At 41.7% G+C, this 19,508-nt stretch overlaps 1 protein-coding gene across 1 annotated transcript; it reads right to left on the bottom strand.

Moving 5' to 3' along the window:
* Positions 1-336: 336 nt before the first annotated feature.
* adra2c (adrenoceptor alpha 2C) lies at positions 337-3,032 on the bottom strand. Its single transcript, XM_019889291.1, has 2 exons — positions 2,805-3,032; positions 337-2,736 (listed from the first exon to the last, which is right to left on the bottom strand). Exon 2 carries the CDS (start codon positions 2,712-2,714, stop codon positions 1,368-1,370), a length of 1,347 nt encoding a protein of 448 aa, XP_019744850.1. The 5' UTR covers positions 2,715-2,736; positions 2,805-3,032; the 3' UTR covers positions 337-1,367.
* Positions 3,033-19,508: the final 16,476 nt, after the last annotated feature.

Raw genomic sequence — 19,508 nt, 5'->3', positions numbered from 1 at the left:
AGGAAAATATCGTAAATGAGAAGAGTGTCTAATGTGCATTCTTAGGTGGGCTGGCAGCAGACGATAAAAGTGAGCAATAAGATGGAAGAGGTTTTTAATGTGTCTGACTTTGGTGGGGTTGGTGGAAAACATAAAAATCCATCCGAGAGTCAATGAAGGAGGACAGACTTGAGCAGAGAGGATCGGTCCCGCTGCCAAAATTCAGGCTTTCGCCACACAAACACACATGCATGCACACGTGGGCACACACAGAAACACACGCAGGCACACGCAGCACGTGGGCGCGCACACACACACACACACACACACACACACACACACACACACACACACACACACACACACACACACACGTACACGCACACACGCATAATGAGTGGCAGTGGGGATTAACACCCCTCATCAACATTGTTCCACGCTATACACTTTCATTTTCTCCTTCCTCCTCCATTAGAACCATTTTTTCACACACTCAGCGGGAGCCTCCGTGCATGTCCATCTGCCGCAGCAGGGAGGCAGTGATCCATCTATTGTTTCAGACTCAAGAGATACTGTAGTTGCAGAGAGATGCCCCGCAAAGAGATGACTTACTGGACCCGCTGTGGCAAAGGAGCCTCACATTCCACAGATTTCGCACACATAACAAAAAAATGCCACACATCATGGTGAAAGGTTGCCACTTCATTCTCAGTGTACGGGCAGGCAGAAACCTCTCACTGAGGCAGATATATAACTTACATACAAGAGCTTTCATGTATCGATTTTTTTTTTTGTGAGTGGTTCATTTTTTTTCTTCTTTTCATTTTGACACTGTAACAGTAAGAAAGGAGCCCCTTCGTCCCATTGGTCCTCATATTGAGTGAAACATTTCAAAGGTTAAAAAAAAAAACAGATTAAGGGCCGTAGAAGACATATGCCCTATTGTTTTATGGATATTTTTGGGAGATTGTCAAGTTTTTGGCAATTACGTTCAAAGATCATATGAATGAAGCGTGTCAATAAACCCTTTGTCTCCTGAGCAGTTCATCCAGGTGCGACTGTTGTGCGGCGCGTGCATCACAGTGACTGTTATGAGTCTGTTTATTGTATTTCAATGAAGGGAGCGTAAATCAATGTGAGTGGTTTGGTCGGAGCAAATATTTGAGTGTATAAAGCTGCCTGGCATTTCGTGAAAGCTTCGACTGTGAACAAAAGCGGAGCAGCTTCCTGCACCTTTTGTTCAGGCCTTTGATCCGTTTCCATGCCTTCATTTCGAGCACAATCCCTGACAGTAAAAGGTGGAAATAGTTCCCCGGGCCAACACTTTACTCTGCAACTCAGAACCGCTTAAATGGTAATCTGGCGCACAAAATGTCCATAAAAGCCCTTCAGAAAGAGCCTTTCCATGACTTACAGAGAATCTTCTGGAAAGCTCTGCGAAAGTCTTGGTTGAAGATGGTGTAGATGACCGGATTTAATGAGCTGTTGCAATAGCCGATCCAAAAGAAGAATTTGAACAGAGTCTCAGGGATCTTGCACATCTCCCTGCAGATTCCGTACAGGCTGTAGGAGAAGAAAAAGGGGAACCAGCACAAAACAAAAACCCCCATGACCACAGCCAGGACGAACGTAAAACGTTTTTCTCGGGCTGCGGACACTTTCTTCCTGTTAACTGTGCTTCTGCGTTTGCGGCGAGATGAGAACAGCTCCATGGACTTGGAACTGGCGCACGATTTCCTGCTGGAGAATTTCGAGGCGGAGCTGCTTTTCCTGCTGGACTTGCGGTCCTTTCGCTCATCCTGGTGATGTTTGGATGAGGCGGAGTTTTTCTTGGGCTTCTCGTCTGATGAACTGCTGTCATCAAAATCATCGTGGTGGTCGACGTGTGGATTTTTAGACGTGTTTGTCATGGAAGTGCTAGCCGTGTGCTCCTTGCAATGGCCATTTTCACATTCTTTCTCTTTAACACTCTCGCCCCTTTCAGACTTAAAGGAACCAGCTTTGTCCGTGTCTGTTCGACCGTTCTCCTGCGGCGAATCCACATCCCTTTTCTTCTCTGACATGGTTCTGGTCCTCGTCTTTGCCACTTGGTATATCCGAATATAGACCAGAATCATGATGACGCAGGGGGCAAAGAAGGACCCAATGCTGGAGTAGAGGATGTACCAGGTCTCATCATTGATAATACACTGGGGGGTTGTCTCATTGTTGCTCCGATCCATTGATATCAGAGGTGGGAAGGAGATAACAGCCGAGATCAACCACACCACCACAATCATCCCTTTGACTCTTTTTGGCGTTCTCTTCAAGTTGTACTCTACCGCCTGTGTCACTGACCAGTAGCGGTCCAAACTAATGGCACAGAGATGCACAATGGAGGAGGTGCAGAATAAGACATCCAGAGCCAAGTAGATGTCACACCAAATCTTACCAAAAAGCCAGTAGCCCATAAGTTCATTAGCCAGAGAAAACGGCATGACCAGGGTGGCCACCAGTATGTCTGCAGTAGCCAGAGACACCAGAAACAGATTCTGGGGTGGCTTGAGGGCTCTGCTCGTTAAAACGGCGATAACAACCAAGACATTGCCCACGATTGTAAACAGGATTAGAAAACTGACAAGTCCAGCTAGACTCCAGATGGCGAGAGGGGTGTACTTGCTCTGAGAGGTGTTGTTAGTGGAAACGTTGTCTGTCTCCATTCCTTCCTCTAAAGCGGAGAAATTCAAGAAATCCATGCTGGCGTATAGTTGATCTCTCCTAAAAAGTCACATGCATTATGTGAAGCAATGTCACATTAAGACTTGACAATAAAAAAACATATCCACCATGTCTTTTTCCTTCTCTTTCCACTGGCTCGTCTTCCACATCTTGCAAGTCTCTTCTTAGTTGGAGGTGCTGATCAAAGTGTAAATTCCAAATGCGTGCAGGATGCTCTGCAGTTCAGTGGCCGCGGTGAGAAAGCGGACACCCCTCTGAGCACGTCCTCTATCCTCCTGGCTGCTCCTGCATCTCTCCTCCTTCTCTCTCCTCCCCTCCTCCTCTTTCCTTCGCTCCCCCGCGGAACGTTTGAGGCTGAGAGGGCGCAAAACAACCACGTGTCAATTTTCTTTTCTTTTTTTTTTTTTAATTACGTCGGGAAAGGAGCGACGCTGGGAAAGGAGCGACGCTCTCCACCCTGGAGATGAGATGAGCACAGTAATGGGAGAGAAATCTGAAAACAACATTTCCTTTCATCTCACAAATGTCTTTCATGCAAAATTGTTGATTATATGCACGCATGCTGCTGTCGCTGAGGAGGCGCATTTGCGCCAATGCTCAGGTTGAAGTCCTGGTAAGGAGTGTGGCATTCTTCTAACTGTCAGCATTCACCCCACAAAGGAGATCACACAGCTGTCCAGACGCACAGGAAGAAGCGCAGCTCTCTCCTTCTGCTTACACACTGGAGGTCACACTTGTAACAACGAGCCACATGTGAAAGAGCGCTCACCAACATACAGATAACACTGATTTTATTGTACAGGTGCATTGAAGTCAGGTACAGGTCATTTCTGTGAATGATCGAAAATAGATATATCATGTATCGTTGTATCAAATCCTTTAATGAGCCAAGACATGTGTTTTCATGTTTTAAATGTCACATTTGAAAAAAAAAAGATTACCGGTAATTAAAGCAAAAGTATCGGTGTCCCAAGACTTTTGCAGAATACTGTTTCAGTGCTTCCCAAATTATCCAATTTAACTTGTGTCAGAGATTTTCTCGGACAAAGTTAAAGAAATGACTCGGCACACAGGAAAATTGTCTTCAATATCGGCGGGAGCGGATCTCTGAGAGCGAACGACGGTAGTTGCTCCGATGATCACACACTCCAGCTCCCTTCCTGCCAATTCCGACTTTTATTGGAACATACAAGGAAAACACTGCCCCCGACATTTGGATACCGCACCCCCGGTCCGGCCCCTCGGTAGTGATTTGTTACCTGAGTTTAAGCTTTGAACCACCGGTACATTGGCGCCTTTCTGTCTGGTCTACACTGTATCAACATGTTGCAGACTTTGCGGATGACAAATGTCGCCTGGGCGCGACGGGTGTTCTCAACTCGTCTTTTGTTGTTGAACCGCTGTTCCCAAATTATTCATTCCCCCTTTGTGACCGAGTTTCGCCCTCTCCCCTGTGATTGCCCACCTGCATTGACGTGCTAATTGTGGACTTCAACAGCCCTCCGGCCAGGTGGCCGGCGCCTTTGTGCACAGGCATTTGGGGGTGCTGGATACGTACCCAAACGTTTAGATGTGCCCAAATTAAATGAAACTTTAAACATGATACAATTTTGCTCATAGATTCCTCTAATAACTTGAAACTATTATCTATTTTTACTGACCACAAATAATGTACCTTTGTTCTATCTATGCCAGCAACATAGAGTGAGAGGCAGAACAATAGCAGGAGTTACCATGAACAAATGTACATTTTTGTTTGGTGTTGTGTCATGAGAGCTTTCTCATATAAATGATGTTGGTAAACATTGGTCCATATACTATAGTTCATATACTTTTCTTTTGATGGCGGCGCGGGCACCCGCAGCGGCTCCTCTTGTTGTATGTTGTCTTGAGAGGGAAGAAATTTCATCTGTGCTGTATGTTGGACATACAGCACATTTGACAATAAAGTTGTACTTGATACTTGATATAGTTGAAAACAAGTGTTGGGACAACTATGCCGAGATGATTGAAGGTTGCAGACATGACGGAAGTACAGTGAGCCTCTACACTGCTCTGGCGAAAAGCAAACACATGGGACACGACCGAAGTCTCAGTGCTCGTATAGACTGTACCAACATACTCATACAAGCTTCACGCAATGCACATGCTTCCAACTGTTGCTATTCAATGTTTTCTGGTGACATTTTGGTTCATCTGGAAGAAGTATATACCTTTAAACGGCAACTCCTCCCCTCCAGGTTGGCATTGTCGCTGCAAAAATCACACTCGATCGAAAAAAAAATAAATCTGTCTGTCTAAATGAAACATTTACATTTGGTGCTGCACTATAAATTTACTTTAGGTCAAAGTAAAGAAATGACATTTGACCATGAATATAAATTAGAAGGTCCACTTGAAACATCCTGATATTTTGAAACAATTTTGATTTAAAAACAACACATTAAACTTTTTTTCAGTGTACAATGTGTCATGCCTTTTGTCTATAGTATTGTTGAAGATATGTCAGAATAAATGCTGACATTCTTGTAAACAGGCAGATTCTTTTGCAAATGAGAATGAGGAAAGGTCACCGTTGTATAATTTTACTCCCTAGAGACTGCTGACCATATTGGTAAGATGGGTCAAAGACACATTGTATGACTGATTAATCACATACAATCATTACAACGGAGTACTTTGCCAAAACGCTTATCGACAATTGAAGGCCAACGTCATTTTCAGTCAGACTGAGCACAGAGAGAGAGTGTCATGCTCCAAGACTGCAGGACTACGGTCTCGAGTTAATCATTTTTGGCAAATTTGCTCCTGTTTTTGACTGGCACCATGTCGAAAATAAAATACAGTACACATGCTCACATATGACCTCCAGTTTGCACCACTGACTGGTGTCACGAAATAACTTTTTAATTATGGTATAAACAAACTATCCATCAATCCATTTTCTGAACCGCTTGTAAGACCCTGAAGAATTGTTTCCCCAAAGAGAGTAAAATACGATCTGTCATCACTCTCCAGAGTAACTTGTTCTTTGATGGAGCAATAACCATTTATTTGATGACAAAGTATTTAATGAAAACACACTACAAACAACTGTTGTGAGAAAGATTTTTAAATTTACAATGATGTGCACTGAAGGGTGAGAATAAATCTAATGTAACCTTGTATCATGAAAGCAAATTTAAACGACTTTGTGTTGCATTTTAAGCTGCTGATTTTGACTCGCGTGTATCGGATCAAATTTGTTGAAAATATACCTAATTGTCAGTCATCTGCTCAAAACATTACGTTTATAACATGCTGAATAAACATGCGTGAAAACCTGTAACCATTGTAAAGAGCACAGCTACCTTATGCATGCATAAGATGCATAAATGCAACTTATATTTATACTGTGTACAGTTTTCTGAAACATTTATTTATTTTGTGCATGCAACACTTTGTTGTTTTTTTTCTTCTCGACCCCCCCCCCCCACACACACACACACACAATTTTGCTGCTGTAGACTGCAAATTTCCCCAATGTGGGACAAATACAAGGTTATCTTGTCTTATTTTCCAAGGTTGTTGGGGTTAATTCCCAACAAAGTAACATTGGTAGCGTTTCCTCAACAGCGCATCAATTTCAGCAGGAAAACTGCTGCCCAATTTCAGCAGGGAAACGTTTATGCGTTTCACGAGAATAAGCGCTCTCCAATTGTTCCACACCAGACTTCCAAGCATGCTTCCAGCCCCACCCTTGCTTGATTACCGTTATGTAGCGTGTCTCAGTACTTCTGTTTATAGAGTCCGTGGACACTAACTTATTGATTCACGTGTACCCTGTGACCTTGCTTGGCCACGGAATCATATTTTCCAACACTCTTCTTCCATTAATTGGTGGCATGTTTACTTCCTGGTGATTGTGTTCATAAGAAGATTACTGGATGAAATGGAAACAGTTCTGATATGTATATTCAGCTGGTGGGGTTATCTGCCCCGTCATGTGCACTAAATGGGAACAGCTGCGACTGCACATTGATACAGAATCAACCATCTGTGTTCTCCTGTCCAGAGGGTAAAAAAAAAAAACACCACTGGCAGGTTTTGAACCACGAGGACAGCTTCATTATATCCTGGCATTTATCAGACATGTTCACTCCACTGGGAGGAGGAAGCCTTTCACCAAAAGACAATGCCGCGTTTTGTCATTTTACAGTGTTGGTGACTTTATTAAGATGACAAACAAAATCTTCCTTAAAGTAGATGTGGGCAATGTGAAGACCGGCGCACTGACATTGTGTCTTTGTTAAAACAATTTATTTTGTGTCAGATTTATTTACTCTCGTATTTCCTTGAAGGAATTAACATCCTCGAAGTTTCACTGGATATCAATGTGCTTATTTATTCATGTGCGTTTGTGCCTCATGAGGGCACACATGCATGCACACTACAAACGATTAGAGCAGAACCTAAATGTCCCCATCTGTCTTTCACCCCTCACGGCCTGTGCTCGATTTGTCTTTGTCCTCCTAATGCTTTTTCTGCAACACACACTGCCAGTGATCCAGTGGACATAATATAATCTCAAATTGTTCCAGATGAAAGCCACCGCGAAGCAGCCGAAAAGTTGACGTGCGAGCTTGTTTTTCCCTTCGACTCAATGTTCCCGTTAACCTCCCTCAGCTCTCGGAGGTGGACCTGCGCCTGGAGAACTGTTGCCTGGCATTAGGTTGCCCGGGCCAGTGCGTTTATTGACCACGTCTCGCAGCTAAATACCTGTCATTAATCGCCGACTGCTCAGCCGTATACTGAATTAAATAGCAGGCGGCGTTACAAGAAAGTCTTAATTGATCCTCTTCATAGCTTTGAGAAGGGCGAAAGAGGTCTTGGTTCATCATCCTGGGAAACGTATCTAGGACCCAATCCCCAAAACACCCTGCTCGTTCACATGCGGCCTGTTTAAATCCAACTAAGGCTGGAGTGATGCTCCCGGTCAGCGTTGGGTGCACTCTAAGCTGATTTTGAACAGACAGACAAGCCTTATTATAATCATTCACTCCTGGCCCGGGGCCACTGCTCTGTCCATATAATTGGGACCACAGTGAGTGATCTTGGCTATGACTGGGCTCTTTTGCGAACATTGTGACCTGCTATGATCGAATAAACTGGTCCTTTCGGCAAACCAGAAGCCACTTTTGGGGTTGGAGACACTCTTGATGAATCTCTTTTAAGAGCATTTATCAACATTGGTCCTTTAAAAACTTTTCACATACAGTATTACACTTTATACCGTTTATTGCTCCTTTGTATTCTGGTCCAATAAAGGCTGTTGTACAAAGCAAAATGCTCTATGGCTCCTCTTGACTTTATGCACTGAAGAACTGTGGAGCACAGATTTCTATGAAGGGTAGGGATGCTATACAATTCCTCGCGATGATTTCAACTATGCTTCAAAACACAATTTTTCAAATAGAACTGGCCTTTATCATACACATTATTGCAAAATATCTGACATATTTTCCATAGTCCAATTCTTGCTCACGTTTAAAAAAGTCTAAAAACGTTGTCTTGTGTTAAACTTCAGTCTAAGTGAACCGTTTAATGTTTTGTGTCTTCTTTTAGGTTGATAAAGACTCACTATAGCACTGAAAAGGACTTTTTAGGTTTATAGTATATGCACATTTGAGGAATGCTGCTGCAGCTGCTGAGGCAGAATTAGCTTTCAGCTGCTATATTGACGAGTTTAGCAGAACGAAAGCAGCTTATTGCCATCCAGACTTGGGGCTCTGTGGCTTGGACGCTTACTGCCGCACATGCAGTCTGGTACCTCCACCTGACAGAAGGCGCACTTCAGCTTCACGTAGGCTGCTCATCTGTTACTCTTTAAAATCACAGAAAGGCTAATTGTTTTGATATATTTTCAGATGGTAAAGTGGGCTTAAGTAGAGATGTCCGCATACATATTGGGGCCGATTGATCCCCGTTATTTTGACGTTATTAGCGATGAATTTAGAATGATTTGCAAACAGTCCCCATCATGACTCCCACCAAGATATGGAGGGAGGGGAGAGCAGCGTGGCCATATTGTTCATTTCCAATGGCTGTTTCTAATGCCATTAATTATTTACTGCTTTCTCCAAAACAAATTGATAAAATTGATAATGTGAGCTAATATAATTTCCCTGATATTATATAATGACTTTGTTAATGAAAAATGGACCATCCGGTGATCCCTTTAATATCCATTAGAAACATTCCTCAGCAGCATCAATCATTTATACCTAAAATACAGCAACCAACGAAGGACACAATTCATTGATCATTCGTGGAACTGATTCTTATGTCTGACGAAAATGGCTGCAGGCAACAGAGAGACTGACGAATCAGTCCCAACAGCTCTGTAGCCGAAGAATAGCACGGCGTATACTAAGATCACCTCCTACTGTGGAGCACCAAGAAAAACGACGTTGTTTTAGATTACTGAAATTAAGTTTTAATAGTTCTGTGATTTTTGGGGACAAAGGATGTAATGGCTGAAAACAAACGTACTTATTCATACTTTCTTGACATTTGATTTGGGAAAAGGAGCTTTATTGCGTACTTAACACTAAACTGTAAAAAGTGAACTAAAGTGAACTATTTTGGAACATGGGATGAATAAGTGCTAACAAAGACTGTCCCGCTAATGAATTAGGGCTCTTGTCAGCAACATAAGCCTCCACATATTGTACTCTCTTGTAGTTTTCATTGGCCCTCCACAATAGGATGTATCGTGGCTGCTATTGACATTGACAAATAGCCATGCTTCTTCAGCAGACAACTACTGTGTAGATAATGCAACTAACAGTTCAGCAAAGCAACATCCAGCCCAGAGGAGTTTCATTCATCCCCTTCCAGAACAGTGGTGTCTTTTTATTCTCGCCTTTCTAACCTTGTCAAGTCCGGTAAAACGCCCTGTAATCACTTTCGTCTTCTTTGGAAAGCAGAGACTCCCGTTCTGTTTGATTTCGTACCAAAATCTTTGATTTTGTTCAGTGTGCCTGAGCTTTGAATCCCACCACTGCTCAAGCATCTTGTTACCGCCATAAGCTTCTTCAGCTATTGTATAACTTTGTGTCAATGAGGTTACAAGTGCGACTGAAGGGCAGGGAGTTCTATTGTTGCCTCTATTTTCAGTCAAGGTTATCTTTCGCAACTGTAGGCTGTTGCTAATGTTGGTCTATGAGGCCACACATCACATGTTTCTGTCGTCAAGGAGGATACATTTTCAGGTTACAGAACACCAGTGTCTTTCTTTTGCAGATCAGGAATTTATTTCAGAAGTACATTACAGAAATATTTGGATTGTTTTTTTTTTTCTGACCTCCTTGGCCCTGCTCACAGTTGGTGAGCCCATGGGAAGGAGGGCCACACGTTACCACTTGGGAGTCTACGAGGCTGAGCGCCATGGATGCAGGCGCGGCCACCAGGCGCTCGCCTATGAGCCTCACCTCCATGAGAGGGGGTCCCGGGGACTGGCGTCGGGGCAAGGGAAATCGAGGCCCAAAGCTTTCAGTCTCCACAGGTGGTCTCTTCGTCGTCCTTTTTCTGGTCCCTCACCTAGGATCTGTTTGCCAGAGGCAAAAAACTCCCGACAATTTAGCACCTAGGATCAGTGCACTCCACAAACACCTCAACTATGATCAGGTGACAGGTCAGGATCATGGCATATTGTTTCAGCTTTTTGATATCTTTTGGCCGACAGGTTCTATTATCGGGATTTCTTGACTGAATAGGTTTAGGAGTAATCAAATTCGGGTGTGGTGATGAAAGATGAACTTTGCAAAAAGTTTGATTAGCCACAGGTAATTCATGATAGCCTAGGTGGGCAAGTACTTTTTCACACATGCCCTCATAGCTCTGAATCCTTTTTTTTCCTTTTTACAGGACTGGATATGTCATGCCATTTTTATTTGGTTGGGAGCATGGAGATTTTTCTAATCTAAATTATATGCCTTGGCTCTATAAAGTTTGGGAAACCATTCTAGAAGACCATATATAAAACAAACAGTTACTACATCCAACTGTCATGCACCTCACTTTAAGCATAATGCTTGGCAGCTACAGTATGTAGAAGCATCAGCTGGTTAAGTAAAACACCAGTGGGGAACACTTTACCGTCCAATCACTTACTGTAATCTGCACCATATGCAGCAAGGCCGAACTTCACCGAAGCCTCCCCATCTTCACTACGAGAGATGACAAAATGTGCACTGTAAACAATAAAAGCACCAGAGAGGCAGGAATATAGAAGAGGGTATAGAGGCAGGTTGGCAATAAATGGAACGGTTCAGACACCAGAGAAAATAGAAATCGAATGAGGTCTTCCTTGACTGGATGATCATATGGCTACCACTAACACCTTTTACTTTCCAGTACATTTGCAGCAGAGGCGATTGCTCTAAGACTGCAAGGGAAGCTCAGCTTCCCCTAAAATGTCAAAAAATAAGTGAGCAAATATTTGTGTGTCCATACAATTGTGTCTACATGTCATTGACTAAATATGCGCTACAAGGCGCACAACTTTTGTTCCTAATCAGCTTTGTATTACTGGTTACGATGCCACTCTCTTCTCATTCATTCCCGCAGCTTCACTGTGCTTTAAACTGTGTGGACACTGAGCGTCTACAGCGTGGACGCTGGGCGTCGAGAGAGTTCAGAGCCCGTTGTCCCAATGCATTGAAACGAGACGAGTCATTGGATAAATGCTGGTTTTGTCCCGCCCATTGGACGCTCAGCGTCTCTGGGAGTCTATGGACAGTGGGCGTGTATCGGCTGGCACGGACGCTCAGCTTTTCTGCATCATGATTGGATGATTTGTCTGAGGCTGAATCTCTTTTTGATTGACAGCGAAATGAGCCAATCACCGATCTTTTGGTGTAAGCACCCGTGAGAGCATTTTTCAATTCTCATTCTCTTCTGAGTTGAACTGGAGACTTCTTCTAATCATTTTAGCACACTCTCTTTGTTGAAAGCGACTAGCGACAAATTAATCTTTTATTTCTGGTGGGTTTTATTGAACACAGATCATTTTCTTGAAAAGGAATGCAGTGTAGAATTCACGTATAAATAAACGGACACATTTTATGATGTAGGCCGAAATTGAGCTTCCCCTCCTTGACAGACCAGCATCCACCACTGATTTGCAGCAAGGATGAGAGGTGTGTGGTAGGTTTGGGAATTGTATAGGGAATTTACTCCAATAGGGAGAGCACAGAGGGCCATTACTTAATGCGGTCATTTCACAGCTGGTTCCAGCCTGTGTTAGGGCTTTACTGTGTAGAGTTTGCATGTTCTCCCTGTGTTTCTGTGGGCTTTCAGTCTTTCCAAAAACATGCATGAGTTGGAATTTTCATTTCCGGTAGATTTCAGTGTGAATGTGAGTCGATTGTGTGTGAGTCCTGTCATTGACATGATCAGTCGAATGTGTACTTCTACATCCTCAGGGGCCAATTATTTACAAAACTAACGAAATTAATAGAGCGGTGGTTCGTTTCAGCTCAACTGCCTTATATTGAGGGGTGCTTTTAATCATCAGGCAAGGAAGGCACTATGCTGAGGCTCGGGGGTGAAATCTGTTTAGCCCCAGTAAAGCCCCTCCAGCATTTTATTTGATATTCTAAAATATATTTATATTTTTCTTTCTCAGCCCCCCCCTTATATATCAGTCAAGTTCCCCTTTAGATCCGGGAGAGACAACATCCCAGAGTCGTGGCTGTCTTATAGTGGAAGTAAAATATTATAGTTACTGTCAGAATTGGGTGTATTTATCTTTGTAATGACTTTATTATTTGTTTCGGGTTTTGTTTCAATGTGGTAGTGTACCAAATTGGCTGAATATGGCAAACATTTCACTCATGGTTATACAACTCGGCAAATGTCAGAAAAGCATTTTTTTACTAGGTAGTATAAGTAGTCAAGTCACCATTTCATGAGTGTTTACTCTGTGACTTGTCCTCTAAGAACCCTCCAAGGCCAAAACTGCCTTTTGTGGCGCAGGCTGAAGACTCAGGGACAAAAACGCAACATTCTTCTTGTTAATGGTCAACAGTGACAAATTAAGCAGCATGACTTCATTCCAGCAGGACTCCGAAGGCTGCGACGTTGTCACAACAATGATCATTGGAGCCACTCTGTGAATGCAAATCATTGCATCTGCGTCATAAAAAGTCTTCGACTTCGTCTGGCTGTTAATATATGGAAGGAATAACAGTATATATTTCTTTGCTTGAACCCTGCTGAATTGAATGCATTACTATTATGCCTCGTGCTGGTGAGACTATTCCCCCTTCAACATTGCATTGTTACATTGCCTGCAATTACATAACACACACGCACACACACATTCTCAACCATTCCCTTTCTAAACTATTAAACGTAAAGGCAATGATGTAAAAGCCCTGTGTATAGGCATGAAATCTCCTTATGGTGGCTGCTTCAAATTAAAGCAGCAAACACCTAAAAAGCCCTCAACCAGCTTCATTACAAGAGCAATACTCTTGCAAAAGTGAAACAGGTGTTTGGTGGTACTTTGGCTTGCGTAAGCAGGTTAAATCCCCTCACGTTTTCCACAAATATTGTGTTGCATTACACCACACCAGCAAGAGGAGCAAAACACACCAAAGGACACCAAAACGTGTTTATTATTTGAGCCTTCAGGGAGTATAAAGGACGCATGCATGTTTGATGCATGCGTGTGTCTTTAAGAGGCAGGGCCTGGCGGGGTGGCATGCAACCTCCACTAGTCTGTATGTTGGTGTCTGTGTGAGTGCTGTGCCAAACAGGAACTCCTGTCCGAGTATGCGTATTGTGTTTTTGATTGACTGTTCTTCCGGTGTCATGGTTCTGTTAGTTGTGTCTCTGAGTAGGCGGGATTGGAGGGCGTCTCCTCCAACGCTGCACCTGTTCATCATCATCATCATCATCATCATCATCATCATCATCATCATCTGTCTTTAAAAGGCCTTGCTCACGATTCATACCAAGAGTGCTTTTATTTTCCAGACGTCCGTGATGTGGCTTTGTAGTTGCCTAGTTACATTTGCTTTTGTCGCATTTGGTTGGTCGTGTTTTGTCCTGGGTCTTTGTTACCAGTGTCTTTTATTGTACTTTGTCGTTCCAGCGTTTTCCTTATTAAGTCTTATCATTTGTTATAAAAGAGTTTGTGGGATCCGATTCTGTTCCGGATTCATCCGGAACCGTGATACCCAGCATTCAATAAATGGCAAAGTGCAACAGCTACTGGGGCTCTCCTTTCCCACATGCATTATAGTAAACATACTGTAAAAAAAAAAAAAAAAAAATGAAATAAAAAATAAACAAAAAGGAAAAAATTATTCAAATGGACCTGAAATAATATAAGCAGGCTATAAGGTCAAATCAATTTCATCAACATAATGGCAATTCACAATACACTTTATTTTCAAGGTCCTTCACATACAAAGATGGTTTAGCATTAATGTGGCTCACCATTCATAAAGAAGAAGAAAAAAAAACTAAAGACACATTTCAATTCAAAGTAAAGTTAGCCGCAAACTGTATTATTTCCATGGAAGCGACAGAAAATAATGGGGTCCAGGCATTGGCAAGAGATAATAATTACATGGTGATGACTGCAAATTTAGTGGATTGTCAAAGAAGTCAAACGTTCATATATTTACTAAAAAATATGCTCTCTGTGGAGACAGAAATTTACACTCTGCACATATCCATTCCAACAAGAAAAATGATTTCCTCTTTGTACCCAACAACTTTGAGACGGTTTATTTAATCAAGTGAAACGACAAGAACATTTTCTCCTTTTCAACAAGAACGTTGTATAAATCACACAATTTGCTCTCACCCTCACACACTAATGAAAGACATTGACAATGCAAAAACAAACTTTCCAGTGACTCAGAGCTCACAGTGACACATACTAACTGGTACATTGACAAACGACTCACAATGACAAACTATGCTTTAAATTGTTTGATTTTCCCACTGCCCACATGTAGCTAGTCTCTGATTTTAGATTCTGCTCCTATCATGCTGAGCTATGACTAACTGAGTCGAATTAAGTTTGACCAAACTAAGGAACATCAACATAGCTTTCAAGTTTGACATTTTAACTCAAACCAGTGTGAATGAGGCCCAGTACCACCACCATCCTCTACACACAACCACAAAAAAAAAAAAAAAAGATGAAGGCAAAGTCAACAACAGCAATGTGTGTTTGTCATAGATGACAAACTGATTTGATTGATACCTTTTTTTTTTTTGGTGACCACAATGTAACGGTGACGGACTAAATCTGGCTCCTTGATGACAAAAATCATACAAATAGGATGCACACGTTTTCGTTGATGAAATTGACTGGATGAAAATGTTAGTGGGTGTTATATAGGGCTCCTACGATTAGCCGACTGGTCACGACGACGATTAATTTCATAGTCAAAAAGTCATTCATATCTTAAGTTGCCATTTTTTTCTCGCAAAACTGCCTCGTCTTCCGCTTCTCCCACTGGCTGTATGCCTGTCTGCGACGCACATGAGCAATCGTGGTAATCCAGGTTTAACGTGATGTGCACGGAAGCATTGTGGGCAAGGCAGTGTGATGGCTTGGCCACTGTAAGGAACAGAGTCCGAAAAATCTTAATCGTTAAGGATTTTTTTTTTCCCATTCAATGTGCTTGCCGCATTTTGATTGTGCAGAGCTATTTGTTACTTTTAAATTACACATACTAGTGAAGGAAAACAAAATATTTTGGATCAAGTTTAAATCACAAAATTAAAAACCAATACAAGTGTTGATTTTAATTTTCTTCAGTCCAGTGCATTTTAAGTATGTCTTTTAGTATTTATAGATAGTTTCTTAGTATGAGTGCAACTCTGCATCATGTATAGTTCTTTCCATTTTAAAATGCATTTTCAGCAAAAAAAAAAAAAAAAATGTTAAGGCCACATTATCGCATTCAATTTAGGTTGCTTTTTCATTTCAAAACACATCAACAATTCTGATACAAGCTGCAAAGTTGAATATACTGTAAGTGTTCCCTGACTTTTCGCCACTCTGCAGTAGGTGAATTTCAGATTGACTTTTATAAATGAGTATTTTTTACATTTTTAATGAATAAATAAATACATAAACGTGTCATTCATTATTGAATGAATTGTCAAAGATTTTGATTGACGTCGTCGTCGTGACAAGTCGACTAATTGTGGCAGCTCTCCTATGGATCACACAGGCATTAGTCAGTGAACTCAAAAAACAGGTACTCTGGCCGGATTGATGCATTCAAGAACTTGGAAATAATATCATTCAGCATGAACATGACATGTTCACCCCGCCCTTCAGCGGCAACACAGAAAAATAAAACACACATAACCCAGTTCGTTTCAATAAAAAGTTGGCAAGACGTTTTCCATTGTTTGAGCCAACAATGAAACCGTGTGTTAGCACACCAATCTTGGAGATGGAGTTGTGCAACTGATTCTTTCTTGCTGTCGATCCGTTCCAATTCTTGTCAACTTACAGTAACATTGTATGTGCTCCAGCAAAATATATATATATATATATATATGTACAATGCCCTCCATAATTATTGGCAGCCCTGGTTACGATGCGTTCTTTTACATTATGTGTCCCACACTGATCAGCACAACTGATGGTTGAACCAGCACCTAATCTTCCCCACTAATGTTGCCCAAGATGGGAAAATGAAAGAGGGATCTTCGACCACTCCTCTTTGTACAAAGTCTCGAAATCATCCAGTCATTTGGGTCCTCTCCTCTAGTACCATCTTCAGCTCACTCCTCAGGTTTTCAATGGGGTTGATCTCTGAGACTGAGATGGTGCTTGATTCTGTGTCTGTTCAATAATTTATGCAATTTTCAGTAGTATGCAAAAAAAAAAAAAAAAAAAAAAAAAAGGAAAAAAATCTGTTATTTTAAAGCTTTTAACACATCATGACCATGGGTCATAATAATTATGGAAGGCATTTTATATACCTGCCAGCTGACGGTTCATGAGCAGCAGAGTGCCAGATGGAACGTTCTATTGGTTGATAAACATCCGTCTGCTCTATTGCCTGGCCAAGTATTCTCAGCTGTCCATAGAAATGTTCATTCAGGTCAAAGGGTGGTTCTCTGGATGCCCCACCTCTGGTGAATGCCTGCAGGGTTTGCCACCCCATAGGCCCCTTGGCCCCTCCCTCTGCAAGCCCCTACCTGGTTGGAAAGCTTGACGCTCTTGTTTTGTAAATGACATTGAAAATACTGAAGTAGTAGCCATTACAAGTTCAAATGCTGCAAGGAAACTGCATTAAAACGGGGACGAGGAGCATTCATTATTACGAGATTAACCTTGAAGGAAAGAGGAAAGATGAGGATGATAATGGCGTGCCAATTCTACTTTTTTGAATTGTTCTCTTCACCATCCATAAGCAAGCACTTCGGGAAATGAATTGGAACAGATTAGCTCTACTCACATTGTAAGTAAATATGGAGACAAGAAGACAAACACATGCAGAGGGTCAACGTGACAAGATGATTGTTACTCGGAAATGCAGCCCGCATGGATGCACACCAGTTCGACATTTCTCTTGCACAGTCAACATATTCTTGAAGACTCACACACAGAAATATGGACACACACACACACACACACACACACACACACACACACACACACACACACACACACACACACACACACACACACACACACACACACACACACACACACACACGGCCTGCTGCTTCCCAACACTGAACATGAACATGCTGTGACTAATTCAATTACATTTGCACTTATTAGAACAAAGCTTATAGAGTATGCATGTACCCGTACTCACACCCTTCCACGGGAGTGGCAGGCATTGTTATTCTGCACACATTTGGTCTGGACTCACCACAAACCAACCATACACATAATTTATTTTGTACCAAACATACAGAAGATTTGAACTCAACAAAGAGGAAGCAATATCACCCACTTACTGGAAATAATTATCGATAAAATGCTCAAATCTTAAACAATCACCGAAAGTGGGCTATAATGCTGCCATTGTGCTGTTGTTATGAATATAGATGAGTTATATGGCAGAAACGGAATACGGCACTTGAAAGCATTTTAGACAGCCTGATAAACTGTCTCTTGATTTTTCCAATTTCTAATCACATGCATTACACAGCCTTGCTGCCAGTTTTTTTAACAAGGTATGTTTTTTTCCCTTAAGGCTTGTTGAATTGAGAATAGATATTTTCCTATAAAAACAAAAAAAATTGCATTTAACATTTAGCATTACAGCCATTTCATGTACCATACCACCATTTATATGCGTTCCAAAGCATTTTGACTGTAAATAAAACCATAAGTTCAATGTTTGAACAGACATCCGTTCAAGTTGAACAAATGTGTTCTTGAAGTCTGGAATCCTTTGTCACAAAATTCTGTGCCCCTTTGAAATGCTTCTGCAGCAGGACTTTGGAACTGGGGGGGATGGGGAACAATCTTATAAAAAAATCCATCCATCCATTATCCGAGCCGCTTATCCTCATGAGGGTTGCGGGTTTGGTGGGGCCTATCCCATGTCTTCGGGCAGTACGCAGTACTGGTTGCCAGCCAATTGAAGGGCACACAGACAAACAACCATCCGTGCGCACACTCACACCTCGGGACAATTTCGAGTGTTCAATCAGCCTGCCAAGCATGTTTTTGGAATGTGGGAGGAAAGCGGAGTACCCGGAGAAAACCCACGCTGGCACGGTGAGAACATGCAAACTCCACACAGGAAGGCCGGAGCTGGAATCGAACCCAGGCTTTCTGCACTGTGAGGCAGATGTGCCAACCACTGGCTCACTGTACTGCACTTATGAAAAATATTCAATATACAGTGATATGATATGATATAAAATCATTTTTTTGAATTATTTATGGCCGTACGGAGAAAACGCGGGATTCATTGATTAATTTAGATGGGCTCCAAGTACTGTATTATCAAAGTATGCTTAAAAATTCCTAATTAATCTTTGACATGTTTCTTCCAAATGAAGAATCCACCTTGCCTTGTTTGTTGTATATCAGTCACTAATCTTTTAAATCTCTTTCGACAATATTCGAAAGCTGTGCTGGAGGTCTAATCTGCAAGGTTTACTGGGGGAGGTTTATGGACCTGTGCTAATTACCAAAGTAAGCGCAAGAACATGAGGATCCAAAAAATTGTTTACACCCAATCAGGATTTCGTCTGCTGAGGTGCTGCTGCTGAGTTGATTGTCTTTTGTCAGAGATGTGGAATGTAAGTGAAGGATGCCGCAGCGAGTCAACAAGTGACTTCTAATTCCATACTGTATGCATACAGTATTTAATATACATACCGTCTATAAATACAGTGCGTACAAAAGTAGGTGAACCCTTAAGAAGTCATAGATTTTACCATAAATTAGTCATAACTATAACAGACAAACACCATTTTCTCAAACTAATACCACACAAAAAAAAAATCACGTTTTCATGTTTTCACTGAACACTATGGGTAAACGGCAATGTTCAAGAGGGAAAAAGTATTTGAACCTTTGAATTTACTAATTGGTTGAACCCCCTTTGGTAGCAAACTTGCCCCTTATGTGTCTTGGTTTTAATGGTGATATTACTTTCAACTGTAACAAAATTCAACACATCTGAGAGATGACCACAGTTGTCATGACACTACTTTTCTATAAACATCTTATAAAAGCGAAAAAATGTACACATATTTGATTTATAAATACTACTACTATTAATAACAATAACAATAATAATAATAATAAT

Source organism: Hippocampus comes, unplaced genomic scaffold (genome assembly GCF_001891065.2).
Source record: "Hippocampus comes isolate QL1 unplaced genomic scaffold, H_comes_QL1_v1.1 scaffold86, whole genome shotgun sequence".
Classification (NCBI taxonomy): domain Eukaryota; kingdom Metazoa; phylum Chordata; class Actinopteri; order Syngnathiformes; family Syngnathidae; genus Hippocampus; species Hippocampus comes.
This window is presented reverse-complemented; position numbering and strand designations above follow the sequence as displayed.